The 13,151-nt window shown below is 42.1% G+C and overlaps 1 protein-coding gene across 1 annotated transcript in view; it reads right to left on the reverse strand.

Annotated features, from left to right (window-relative positions):
• Positions 1 to 4,984: 4,984 nt before the first annotated feature.
• Positions 4,985 to 13,151, reverse strand: part of LOC138953215 (adipocyte plasma membrane-associated protein-like) — a 26,921-nt gene continuing 18,754 nt past the window's right edge. The window contains exons 4-10 of the mRNA XM_070325007.1: positions 12,781 to 12,876; positions 10,407 to 10,526; positions 8,709 to 8,883; positions 7,985 to 8,131; positions 7,446 to 7,644; positions 6,699 to 6,921; positions 4,985 to 6,189 (exon numbers count right to left, since the gene is read on the reverse strand). Of these exons, the coding sequence (XP_070181108.1) occupies positions 5,492 to 6,189; positions 6,699 to 6,921; positions 7,446 to 7,644; positions 7,985 to 8,131; positions 8,709 to 8,883; positions 10,407 to 10,526; positions 12,781 to 12,876 (1,658 nt within the window). The 3' untranslated portion in view covers positions 4,985 to 5,491. The remainder of the gene's footprint in view (positions 6,190 to 6,698; positions 6,922 to 7,445; positions 7,645 to 7,984; positions 8,132 to 8,708; positions 8,884 to 10,406; positions 10,527 to 12,780; positions 12,877 to 13,151) is intronic.

Raw genomic sequence — 13,151 nt, forward strand, 5'->3', positions numbered from 1 at the left:
AAAAAAAAAATATGGGTAGCGCCGTATGTATGGCAGCTCGCTTTCCCCGAGGAGAAAGCAGCCCGAATTTCCATGAGGGTAACCTCACTGGACTGTAAATCAAATGTTCAGGTCATATCCGCGGCAAATTTAGGCTCAATACTGGAAAATTATATTTTTCTTTAACAGGAGGGGTAGGTGTGTCAGTGATTGACTGGTTAAATGAAGCATTCTGCAGCCTAGAAAGACTGATTACCCAAAAGAAAAATGCCTGTATTTCATGCAGGTACTGAGAAAAAAACCTGACAGCAAGGATTTAGGTTGGATACAAAATTGTCAAACAAGAAATGATCATCTAAGTTTTGTAAGTCCGCCTGCCAGAAACACAGACATTTACATATATTACACTTCGTTCCTATGTCTTGGTCAGTTGTCGGGCTGTGGGGGGGGGTGGTTTGTGAAAGGATAAGGTAGGAGTGAGGGCAGAAGAGAGAGAGAGAGAGAGAGAGAGAGAGAGAGAGAGAGAGAGAGAGAGAGAGAAGAGAGAGAGAGAAGAGAGAGAGAATAGAGTAGGGCTTGTATTACGTGGAAGCTACAAAACAAAGTCGGACATGGCTATTGTTGTCGTGGCATACTTAACAGTGGGAGCTAACAACCTTACCTGTGTTCGGTGTCCCGTTTTCATGATGGCTTTAAGAGCTAGACGTGAGTCACAGCTGCACATTTATTGCTGACAGGAGGGCGTTTACGACTCTATAATCCAGTTTAATGTTTGTTATTTTTTATTTCTTTCAAGACAATGGCAATTGGAAGCAGTTTCATTTCAACGAGGTTGTGTATTTTCTGGGATTCTTGATCAGATTCTAAGTGGTTCTGAGGGATTCAGGGTCTTTACCGTAACTGAGACACACCTACAAAGATAAAAAGCTACATAACTATGGTAATTAATTGACTATTCAGGGTCGGAGTCTCGATTCTCCATCATCACCACCACATTTTTGTAGTGCTATGGGTGATGCAAACGTCTAGCAGACGCATAAGTTGACATAGACTCGCCGATTGTGAAGGCTACTTTTAAGTGCCTCACTTGCAATCTTTATACTTGCAAAACACTCCTTTTTGCACAGTTGAAATATTCCAGGTGTGTGATGCTATTATTATCATAATCATATTAAAGGGGCATAGTGCAGTCTGAACACAGTTCCTTTTGGGTCAATTTCATAGTTTTTGGCGGGTTTTAGTAGTATTAATCATAACTTAGCACTAAGAAGAATTGCTCCAATAAAATGTGACCACAGTTTCAGCAACCGTCAACATTTTGTCCAGGCTTTTACACACAATGAGAACATGTTCCCATTTACCAAACATTAACAGATGTCTGATTGTGTTCTGTGTGGAGTGAATTAAGTTTGCATGTAACAATGGTGTCAGTTACAACAAAAGAATCTACACAGGAAGTAGATAGGCCGTTGAAGTTTCGTCTGTATTCAGATTGAAGGGGCTTCTTACCCCATGTAACAACCTGGACAGATCTGTGTTAGCTGACGTAATGAATGACTTGAGAAGCAACAAGGTACCTTTAGAGAAACTGCCAGACTGTTGTGAAATGCAAGCAAAAAGAATGAGCATAATGTTGGCAGGCCTTTAACACTTTATAGTAACTCCACCCTACTCTTCTTGCAGGACAAAGGCTTCCGTTTTCTTTGCATCTCTACGTCACAGAAGCAGAAAAATATCACTGCTGGTAAACACAGTTTGGGACATTGTAAATACGACACGCTCGCTCACGCCGTGATACTAATTCTACGTCAAGGGAAATAATTGCACGTGTCAAAGGGACAATTTGAGTCAAACGTGTATTGTTTACGCCTGCGTACCTCCACGAAGGTCAGAGGTTGGTTTTGTGCACGGCTTAGGTAAGCTTGCTTTTGCCTGAATGGGCCAAACACAGGTTGCAGTAAAAGAACGCGACGCAGGCCTACGTTTGTGAACATATTTCAATTCAGTATTCAAGTATTTGTCTGATAATACTTATATGGGTCGTTTTCAAAAAATGTCGCGAAAGCTGTCCCCGGACTTTGGCTCTGCACAGTCGTCGCGTCTTAAAACAAACTAGACAACATTTTGTATCATTTTGTTCATTGTCCAAGGGTCATTAACTTCCTGTATCAAAAATACAATTTTATGTTAATATGGTTTGTAGAGCGTGAGTTATCTGACGCAAGGGTGCCGAAAAACGTCGCCAACCAGTCTTTCAGATCTATTTTTTTCTGTTTTTCAGTATCGGATAATTATGAAATTTGGTCACAATAGTCTTTATTGTTTTTTTGTGTGCTAAAGTTAACATTTTCATTAAAACTTAGTCTTAGGGGTGCATAATACGAAAAAAACTATTGTCCCACAAAAGAATGTCCTTGCTGTTGCGACTGAAGAAAATTGATAACACTAAAAAATGTGGATCGCCAAACTCAGATCTAAGAAGTGAACTTTCTTTGCAAAAACTCTGACAGAGGTCACGTGACCGCCAAAAAAGTAAGGTCTTCAAATTCGACCTGACAAAAACGTAAAGCTCAAATTAAAAAGTCGACGAAAACTCAGGATAGGCACATCTTGGCAACTTTTATACACAACTTTTATGACAGCCCAGGCACACACACACACACACACACACACACACACACACACACACACACACACACACACACACACACACACACACACACACACACACTTATTCCAAAGCTTTCAAACAAGTCAGACCAAACGACAGGTATTTCATTTTTTAAATTTTCTTTTCATAAACAACCTATGTTCACAGCAAAAGTTGATTTAAAACACAACCGTTGATATCATTTCAACGGTACCCCTATACCATCAGAATTTCACAGCAGCGAGCATCAGCGGTATGCTTTATTCATAACAGAAAGATAGGCTGGTTCGGATTAATCTGCCTAACGACTTCTAAATACATTGTACAAATTGACTAACACAGACAAATGTAATGAACAATTCATGAAACAATAACAGCAGCTGGAGCAATTGCATGAATCAGCATAATGGAAGCCGTCGTCGTTGTCGTCAATGTCGTCGTCATCGTCATTATTATTATTAGAATCGTTTTCATTACCGTCTTTATCATTATAAGGCACAGACAGACATGCAACGGCATTTGTGAAACAGCAAAAGATGCTGAGCAATGAAAAAGCAAACAAACAAACGGAAAAACAAACGAAGAAAGAAACAAAGAAAAACGAACAAACAAACAAAACAAACTGCAGAAGATACCTACCTTCACACACACACACACACACACACACACACACACACACACACACACACACACACACACACACACACACACACACACAGAAAAGAAGAAAAAAAGAGCGAGAACACAAATGGAATCAATCATTTTTAATGAATGGAATAAAATAAAACAGAATAAAATAACTAAATACTAAATGCAATGATAAAAATGAGACAAAATGAAATTAACTAAAAAAATAACAAACAAACAAAAAGACAAGGAATTCATACACCAGGATACATCTATGGGGATATTATCGTGCGTGTGTGTGTTCTTTAGCAAGGCAGGTACAAGGGAAGTAACTCGCTTTTGCCGACGTTTTGTGGAAGGTAGCTCAAAAATGCGATGCAAAATGATTATGAAAGCAACATGATGCGACAAAGAAAGAAAGATCAACCATGAAACAAACACAGAGTTAACAAAATGAAATTAAAAACTGATTAGAAAAATGTGTTCATTGAAGAAGAAAAAAACTATCAAGCTCTGGACTTAACAATATGTTTTCCCTACAACACCTGCATTTGTTATCTCTGAACACGCTTGTATCTCTATTTTGTTTATTTGTTTGTTTGTTTGCTTAACGCCCAGCCGACCACGAAGGGCCATATCAGGGCGGTGCTGCTTTGACATATAACGTGCGCCACACACAAGACAGAAGTCGCAGCACAGGCTTCATGTCTCACCCAGTCACATTATTCTGACACCGGACCAACCAGTCCTAGCACTAACCCCATAATGCCAGACGCCAGGCGGATCAGCCACTAGATTGCCAATTTTAAAGTCTTAGGTATGACCCGGCCGGGGTTCGAACCCACGACCTCCCGATCACGGGGCGGACGCCTTACCACTAGGCTAACCGTGCCGGTGTGTATCTCTATTGAAGTGAACGGTAGATATACACTAAGAATAGGGGAAGGGCTTTTTAATTTTTTTTATTGGTGTCTGTTTTTCTCCAAAAAGAATCGGTATAATTATCAGTTTAGGGGCTACAAGAGCTTGCATCACACAAATAAATTGTGACAAAATAACTGATTTTACCAAACAAATCTTACCCATAACACTGCAATTTCTTTTAAACCACGTACATATTTATAATTCTTTGTATTTTATCAATTCTGTGTGTCCAGTTCTCTTCGATTTCTGACGCTGATACTGAATTGCTAAAATAGACTCCCAAAATCTTTATCTTGGACGTCCATTTAAAATCAAAACATTCCACAGTTGAATATTTTTTGGATCCCAACCACATGGCATCAAGTGTTACTTTTGTTGAGTCACTTGAGAAAAAGTGACTCTATGTAATCGGTCAGTGTTAGTCTGTCCGGCCGGCCGGCCGTCCGTAGACACCACCTTAACGTTGGACTTTTCTCGGAAACTATCAAAGCGATCGGGCTCATATTTTGTTTAGTCGTGACCTCCAATGACCTCTACACTTTAACGATGGTTTCGTTGACCTTTGACCTTTTTCAAGGTCACAGGTCAGCGTCAAAGGAAAAATTAGACATTTTATATCTTTGACAAAGTTCATCGGATGTGATTGAAACTTTGTAGGATTATTCTTTACATCAAAGTATTTACATCTGTAGCCTTTTACGAACGTTATCAGAAAAACAAGGGAGATAACTAGCCTTTTCTGTTCGGCAACACACAACTTAACGTTGGGTTTTTCTCGGAAACTATAAAAGTGACCGGGCTCAAATTTTATGTGAACGTGACTCATTGTGTTGTGAATAGCAATTTCTTCCTGTCCATCTGATGCCTCATATAATATTCAGAACTGCGAAAGTGACTCGATCGAGCGTTTGCTCTTCTTGTTTATTGATAATCCTGGAAACTTTGAAAAATAGGTTACAAATGTAAGTGCATTTTTTTTTAGATCCGCAGTGTCTTGTAAAACCAACGTTATAATTATCGTCAGCATAATTAACACAGTTATCAAAATCGGGCAACAACCTTCTTCTTCGGTTATGTTAGGTAATGTAACTCCTCCCCGACGAGAATAGGGGAAGGATACAAACAAATTATGTCCATCATTTTAGGTGCTTTTGTGTTGAGTAAACCTATGTGAGATTTACTCGAATGCTCTCTTACCCCAAAACGACAACGTTGTTTGAACTGGAAAAATATATATCTGACACTTCTTGTGTTGTGCAAGTTGAAAACACCATGTCCCAAGGTGAAGCAGATTTCACCATAGTGATGTGCTCACTCTGTAAACTGAGTAGTACCACTAGTCGTAGCTGCAGCTGTAGTGGGAGCAGCAGTAGGAGGCTCTGTGGTGACAGGAGCCCCTGGCGTCACAGGAGCAGCAGCAGCCGTAGTTGGTGCAGGAGTGGCAGGAGCAGGAGTGGCAGGAGCAGGAGTGGCAGGAGCAGGAGCAGGAGTGGCAGGAGCAGTAGTGGCAGAAGCAGTAGTGGCAGGAGGAGGGGGAGGAGGAGGAGGAGTGGCAGGAGGAGAAGAAGTGGTAACACCGGAGGCGGCGGAAGTCACACTTCCTGACGTCGCGCTTCCGCTTCCGCCGGAAGTGGTCCCGGGTTGAGTCAGAGGAGCTCCACCTCCTCCGGAAGTGGTGCTAGGGCCTGGTGGGAATGTGAATGACGGTGACGCCGTGACGCTGCCAGACCCTCCTGGAGCCGCCGGAGTTACGTCCCCTCCCGGCCTTGACCCCCCTCCACTGCTGCCGTTCTGCTGTGCGCTGAAGAGCTGCCTCAGCCTGTCGATCTCCTTCTGCTTGTCCTGGCCCAGCTTGTTGAGGTACAAGGCGTACCGCCTGGACATGAAGAGCTCTCGTACCAGCTCCAGCACCGCCTGCTTCACCTTCTCCACCGTCATGTTCAGCATGTTTCGCCGCACCCTGGCCAGGAACTGCTCCACTATCGAGTTCGTGCTCGGCTCTACGGGATCTGGACATCAAGCATTTATTTATGCAGACAAAACACAGACACAATACAAGAAATGTCAAGTTTATGGGACGTTTATCGACAGGCAAAACATAACATGTACAAGAACTTCGACTTGTCGGTCTTTAAAGCAAACAAACAAGATAAACAACAGACACAAATTGATGGTAAGTTGTACTGTGACCTCTAAATTCATGTCTCTTCGAACACGGACGAAGCTAAATCACTCGAATAAGTAGGAGTTCAAAAATCAGACAGAAAACCGGCCAGCCAGACGCACGTACGCACGTACGCACACGCGCACGCACGCAAACACACTCAAACACACACACACACATACACACACACACACTTACACACGCACACACACACACACACACACACACACACACACCGCCACAGCCACAGCCACAACGACACACAACCATTAACACACGCACGCATGCACACGCACGCATGCACGCGCAAACACACACTCAGACACACAGACACTCACTACAATCATTACTTACTGGTAGGAGGATCTCGGGTCATGTTTTGCAGGTTGAGAATGCCGACGAACTTTTTGACGGGAGAAGCTATGTACAGTAGACCATCCTCCTCTGAGACCTGGCTGACGGAGGTGTAGATCTTGCCGTACGGGTCCTGAAGGCTCCTCACGATCTTTCCTTCCCCGCTCAGCTCCAGAGCGATGCCGAACTTGGGGTTGTCGAACTTCACGTTCCTGTTCACCATCTGCACGACCATAACATCGTTAATGCACAACAGTCATAACATAGAACACCACAGAGTTTGCGGGTAAACGACCAAATACTCATTACAGACCCGAAACAAAGATAATGTTATCTTTTTGCTGTCTCACACTCTCTTTTTGGTGATGCTTTTGATGGTAAAAGTCTATGCTCATTTCAATGCTTGTTATTTTCTCAGGTGCCAAGAGATTGGTTTCGCATAACTCTCATTTACTGTTGTTGCACATGTCGCTTGCTTCTCTTCGATTCTCAGATTTTCGTGATACCAGTTCATCTCCTGATACATAGGCCTACAGACACAGACACAGACACACACACACACACAGACACACACACACACACACACACACACACACACAAACACACACACATACACACACACAATCACACACACACACACACATACTGACAAACACACGCACAGACACACACTCATACACACACACAAACATCACCCCCTCCACACATAATCACACCCCCCGACACACACCCCACACAAACACTTACAGAAATCAAAGCCCCTCTGATCTTGGCGTTGTCGCCATAGATATCGAGGACGGAAGGCATGGGATAGTGGCGGGACTGAGCGATGCCCACCCAGTACGTCTTACGAGGAGACCTCCGGATGTTGTCCACCACGCCGGGAAGGTTGTCCGCGAACACCTCCAAGGATCCACGCTTAGGATGGTCCGGTCCGATCCACGCCCTGAGAAGAGACAAAGAGGTACATTGTACAGTATAATAGTACCTGCGATGAAAGGTCACTGACTGTATAAGTTTATCTTGTTGAGCTCCTTTCTTAATCATACACTCTATGGCTTTGTAAACACAAATCTATGTGAATAAATACTGTGCAAACACACACGCAGATACATCCAGACTGAGACAGAAAGACAGACACGCACACAACCACAAACACTCATACACACACACACACACACACACACACACACAACCACCCCCACTCACACACACACACACACACACACACACACACACAACCACCCCCACAACACACACACACACACACACACACTTGAGCAAACCTGAGAATTCTGGAGCGGGCGCCTTCAGCAATGAGGAGAGAGTTCTCATCTTCCGTCAGCTCAATGCCGTTGGGAAACCTGAGTTCCGTCACAAGTTCTTGCACTTGCATGTTACTGCGTGTCTCTCGAGGGTTGTAAAACAAAACCCTGAAGAAGTATAACAGAGATGTGACAACCTTGAATAGAAATCCTGAAGTACAATTCATTTGATGACATACTCATTGGTCTGTAATAGCTATTTTCAATCGATATCTGCTGGCAATCATCCCATTAAACCTTATCATTCAGTAACCGCAATCAGTCTTAGTCTCTTCAACTTGTACTTATTACACGATGTGTTGTGTTGTGTTGTGTTGTGTGTGAGTGTGTGTGTGTGTGTGTGTGTGTGTGTGTATGTATGTGTGTGTGTGTGAGTGCTTGTGACTGTGTGAGTGTGTGTGAGTGCGTGTGTCTGTGTTTGCGTGCGTGCGGGAGTGTGTCTTTCTTCCTCTCTCTCCCTTTTTATGCATGTTTATGCGCACGCAAATGTTTGTCGGTATGAGCACCTGTGCCTGTCTCTCTGTCTGTGTTTTATGGTTAATTTTTGGCGAAATAATGGTTTTATCAGAGTTCGTGGATTGTGTTGGATTGGGTGTGCGTGCTTACAACCAACCCGCCCACCAGCCCCCCCCCCCCCCCCCCACCAACAATGTACTCGTATACCAACTGAGGAGTGTATTCTGACCTGCCTGAGTTTTCTGCCTCAAAGATGATGTTGCTTTCTTTGAGGTAGGTCCACTTGGTGGAGGATGAAGTGAAGAAGATGGTGCCGCCCTTGGATATGGTCAGGTCGTTGATATAGCCCAGGGGTTTTCCGTTCACTTGCAGGGTCCTAGAGTTCACTAGGTGCTTATACTGACCTGGATAAGTAAATGAAAGAGAAATGCGTGAAATAACAGAGAACATGTATAAATTAAAAACCAAAATAGCCACTGTTTTTTTCACTGAGGACATGGTGATGTTTATTTATATTTAATTTGGAGCCCTGTTTCCTCCTGTGTTTGGAGTTCTTTTCGGTTCAAAGTAGAAGCACTTTGCACATCAGTTAATACTCTAGGGAAAAATAGATTTTTTTGCGTGTGTGTGTGTGTGGTTGTTTATTTACTTATTTTTGTTATTCTCTTTTTTGGAGTTTTTATATATATATTTCCTTGATTTTGTTATATGTATATATATAACAAAATCAAGGAAAAGAAAAGCCAAACAAAGAATTTCAAGTGGCAGCCCACAAATATGGAAAAAATAACCAAAACAATATATATTTTTTGTACATGTACAGGCTTTACATTTCATTACATCACATAGACAAGGAGACAATTACAACACACAGGGGATGGGGGAGGGGTGGTCATGGCTTGGTAGTCGCAGTATCAAAAATATGTACAGAAAAAAGAACCTAAGTGTGGTTGTTTATTAGTCCTAGTCTTTTTTGTATAATGTATCCCCAGGTGCTTTTGTATTTGTCGCTGTTATTTGTTTAGTCTATGATTTATCATTTTGTCTGTATTATTAGTAAGGAGAACACGAACTTGATGTTTTTGGAAGTAAGCATTCACCTTGCACAGCACAGAAACTAGAACACTTCAAAACCCAGACACGCTCAACACAGTCTTCTAAACAAGTATGAAAATGTATATTGATGTACACCATTAGAAGAACAATCATATGTTTTCCTTTGTAACATTTTATTTGTTGGAAGAAACAAAAAGAAAAAAGAAAGGAACAATAAAGGAAGGGAAAAAACACACACAAAAAACAATTAAATATTAAATATGTTATAAAGGACTGAAATCAATCAAAAAGTCAATCAATCAACTTATATATCTGAAAGAAAACTTCCTGAGAGTGTTCTCCGAACCCACAAAAGCAAAAGCCACCCAAGGGTGGTAAATCAGCTTTGAACAAAACCACCAATAACAAAGGGACGCAACCGAAAACACACCGCTGTTTGGGTAGAAAGGTCTATTGATGGAACTCAAAATATGGGTTCAATATTGTTACGGCCTTTATAGCCTGTTATGTAAAAAACAAACAAACGAACAAAGAAACAAACCATCAAACAAACAAACAAACACTTACACAAGACAACAACAACAACAACAACAACATCAACTACAACAAAACATATGTTTATCAGCTACAGTATTGTGTTGAATTCAACCCCGCCGCAAAAACACTACCACCATCACCAACAACGTCTCAAGCACAGAGGATCCCCAGCTTTTAAGACCTATACACAATAGGAGAAAATCAGGTCTCAATAAGGAGAGAGTCTAAAAACATTTTGTACAGACGTTATGAAGAGAATATTTGAGAAAACAGAGTCTTAAAAGGGAGGGAGTCTTAAATTGGGGGCTCTTAAAAGGGGGGTCCTACTGTTTACCTGTTTGAGGATTGATTCGTATGATTCCGTTGTAAGCGTCAGCCACTACCAGATACCCGGCGTTGTCTACCCGCATACCAAGCGGTCTTCCACACGCGTCTTCCCCGGCCCCTGTTTGACCTGTAACAAATGACATGTTCTAACAAGGAACTTAGTCGATAAATATCGACAGGGGGCCGACAAATGGTTTAAATGGGAAATGTGTGTATATGGGTGTGGGTTTGAAACAAACAAACCAACCAACCCATGTGAACCCCGGGCCGCAGGCCTTCGATGTAGTGATTGAAAAAAAAGGATGTTCTCAAATGGTTCAATTCTCATTTGGTCTGATTCTCAAATGGTACCGGTATACTCCCCCCCCCCCCCCTGGCCGCAGGCCTAGGAGTAAAATTTTATAGACACTGACCTTCTTCCCAGGGGTCATTGACCCAGTTTTAGCTATGAGAGGTGGTTCGCCCAGAGGCTGTAGAGTATACTGGGGCGGTCTCTTTGATGTCTTGAGAGGAAACTTGGCCAGGGTAGTACATGCACCAGAACTGGTGGACACCAAGGACAAACATGAAATCGAAGCAGTTTGCTTTCAGAGGGAACGGTCGTCAGCAACTCAAACTTCTCTGTTTTCTTTTTTTTTTAAATCTGACTTTCTTTGTGGCCCCCTGACTCCGCCCCCCTCCCTCTATAAGGACCCCCCTCCACAAGGACCGATTTTTGTCAACATTTTAAAGGTCGCTAGAGAGGGGTTCCACTGTATGACCTAACCGCTACTGGCAGACGGCCTCAATCTTCACGCGCAAAGACGAGATTAATAGGTGCTCGGTTTTGGTATTTTGAATTACATTACATTAAACCTTTGTTGGGTTTCATGGTCATGGCAACAGCCATAATAATATTACATGATGTATAATATCATATTTCAGCATATGTGAATTACATGTCATCATACTAAACTGTCATACATTTTTATTCCTACATTATTCTGATTGATCACAACCAAACCTACTATCATTGGACACATCCAAATGCAAGCGCCTGTTCTTGACAATTTAGATCAGTGCAATTTCCTGGGTCGGGCTTTGCCACAGACACTCACGGTTTGGCCTGTAGGTAAAATGTACAATGTATTTTCTGATTTGTGCACAAAAGCTTTTTTTCTTTTTTCTTTTTTTTAACATAACAATGTTTAATGTCACTGTATGTTTAAAAGACCATGGTCATATTTGTAAAAAAAATGTTAAATTAGAAAATAAATAACATTTTGGTTCATGATTTTTCCTACACCTGTGCTAAAGATAAGAAATAAAAATGTCGGGTATATAAGTCACTCAAATACAGCTAGGTATGAATGGCTCGGTTTGAGTTTGTTGCAGTTGACCCTGCACAAAGCGACATATCATGTTTTTGTTGAACAATTTTGACGTCACCCCTCCCATAGGGTGACGTATTTCACAACTTCCTGTGTTACACAAACTCTGTGATGACCAATTTTGACGTCACCCCTCCCATAGGGTGACGGATTTCACAACTTTCTACAGATGAACAATTTTGACGTCACCCCTCCCATAGGGTGACGGATGTCACAACTTCCTGTGTACACAAACTGATGACGTATTTCACAACAAAATGGCGCTGCCCATGGTCAACCTCGAAACTATCCGTATAGAATGGGGGCGTCCTCGCCCCCATAATTACATCCCCGTGTATACGGTGGTGTATAGGTTTCACTCTGTCTGCCTGTCTGTCTGTCTGTCTGCCTGTCTGCCTGTCTGTCTGTCTGTCTGTCTGTCTGTCTGCCGGTCTGTCTGTCTGTCTGTCTGTCTGTCTGCCTGTCTGCCTGTCTGTCTGTCTGCCTATGTATGCCAAACTTAGATTAGATATCTGGTACTTATGGGTCGATTGGGTTGAAATTTGGTGTGTAGTTTGGAATTGGGGTACATACGGTTCTTGTTGTAAATACAATTATCGACGATGACAGTCTATAATACTATAAGAGCGGTTCGTCTTACAGCTTGTAACTAAATCGTTAAACTGACCTGTAAATGATATAACAAATGCATAAAATAACAAGAAACTTGTATAAATTAGAAACCAAATCAATGACGTGTGCTTGTCATGCATGAAAACTTGTTTACAAATGATTTGAACTTTTAGCCTCCTTGGGTCTAAAGCTCAAAAACAAACTTGAAACTCGACAAAGGAAAAGTGTACTGCACAGGTAGACGCACACATACGAACACAGAAAAGCACGTACGAACGCAAGCGAGCGTGCAAATACTCATCCAAAAGACGCGATTATTTAGTCGGGCATGTCCAGGTTTAACACATGTAGGTCAAACTAATACACACACAAAAAGACACAAAAAACCCAGCTACTCACCACACTTATCCATGGACATACGACGAATTTTCCTAACATCCCCATCCGGTTTGACTTGCACCACCCATCCGTCCGCCTGCCCCGTGTAAACATGGCCTGAAACAGGGAGAAAAAAACACGAGTTAACGATGATTTGAGTCGGAAGAAGTCCTCCGTGATGCCACAAGGTTGGTAAGGTATTGATACACTGAAAAAAGTTGGAGTGTCCTCATACTTTTTGGTAATATTTTATTCCCTTTCTTTTCTTATTTGGAAAGCAAGGAAGAGGGTCTCCGCTATTAGAGTAATTGTCCAAGACAAGTTACGATGCCTTTCATTTATTTTGACTTGTTTCAAAATTAAGTGACAGAATCAAAGATATGGTTTTAATG

The sequence above is a fragment of the Littorina saxatilis genome, linkage group LG17 (genome assembly GCF_037325665.1).
Source record: "Littorina saxatilis isolate snail1 linkage group LG17, US_GU_Lsax_2.0, whole genome shotgun sequence".
In the NCBI taxonomy this organism is placed as follows: domain Eukaryota; kingdom Metazoa; phylum Mollusca; class Gastropoda; order Littorinimorpha; family Littorinidae; genus Littorina; species Littorina saxatilis.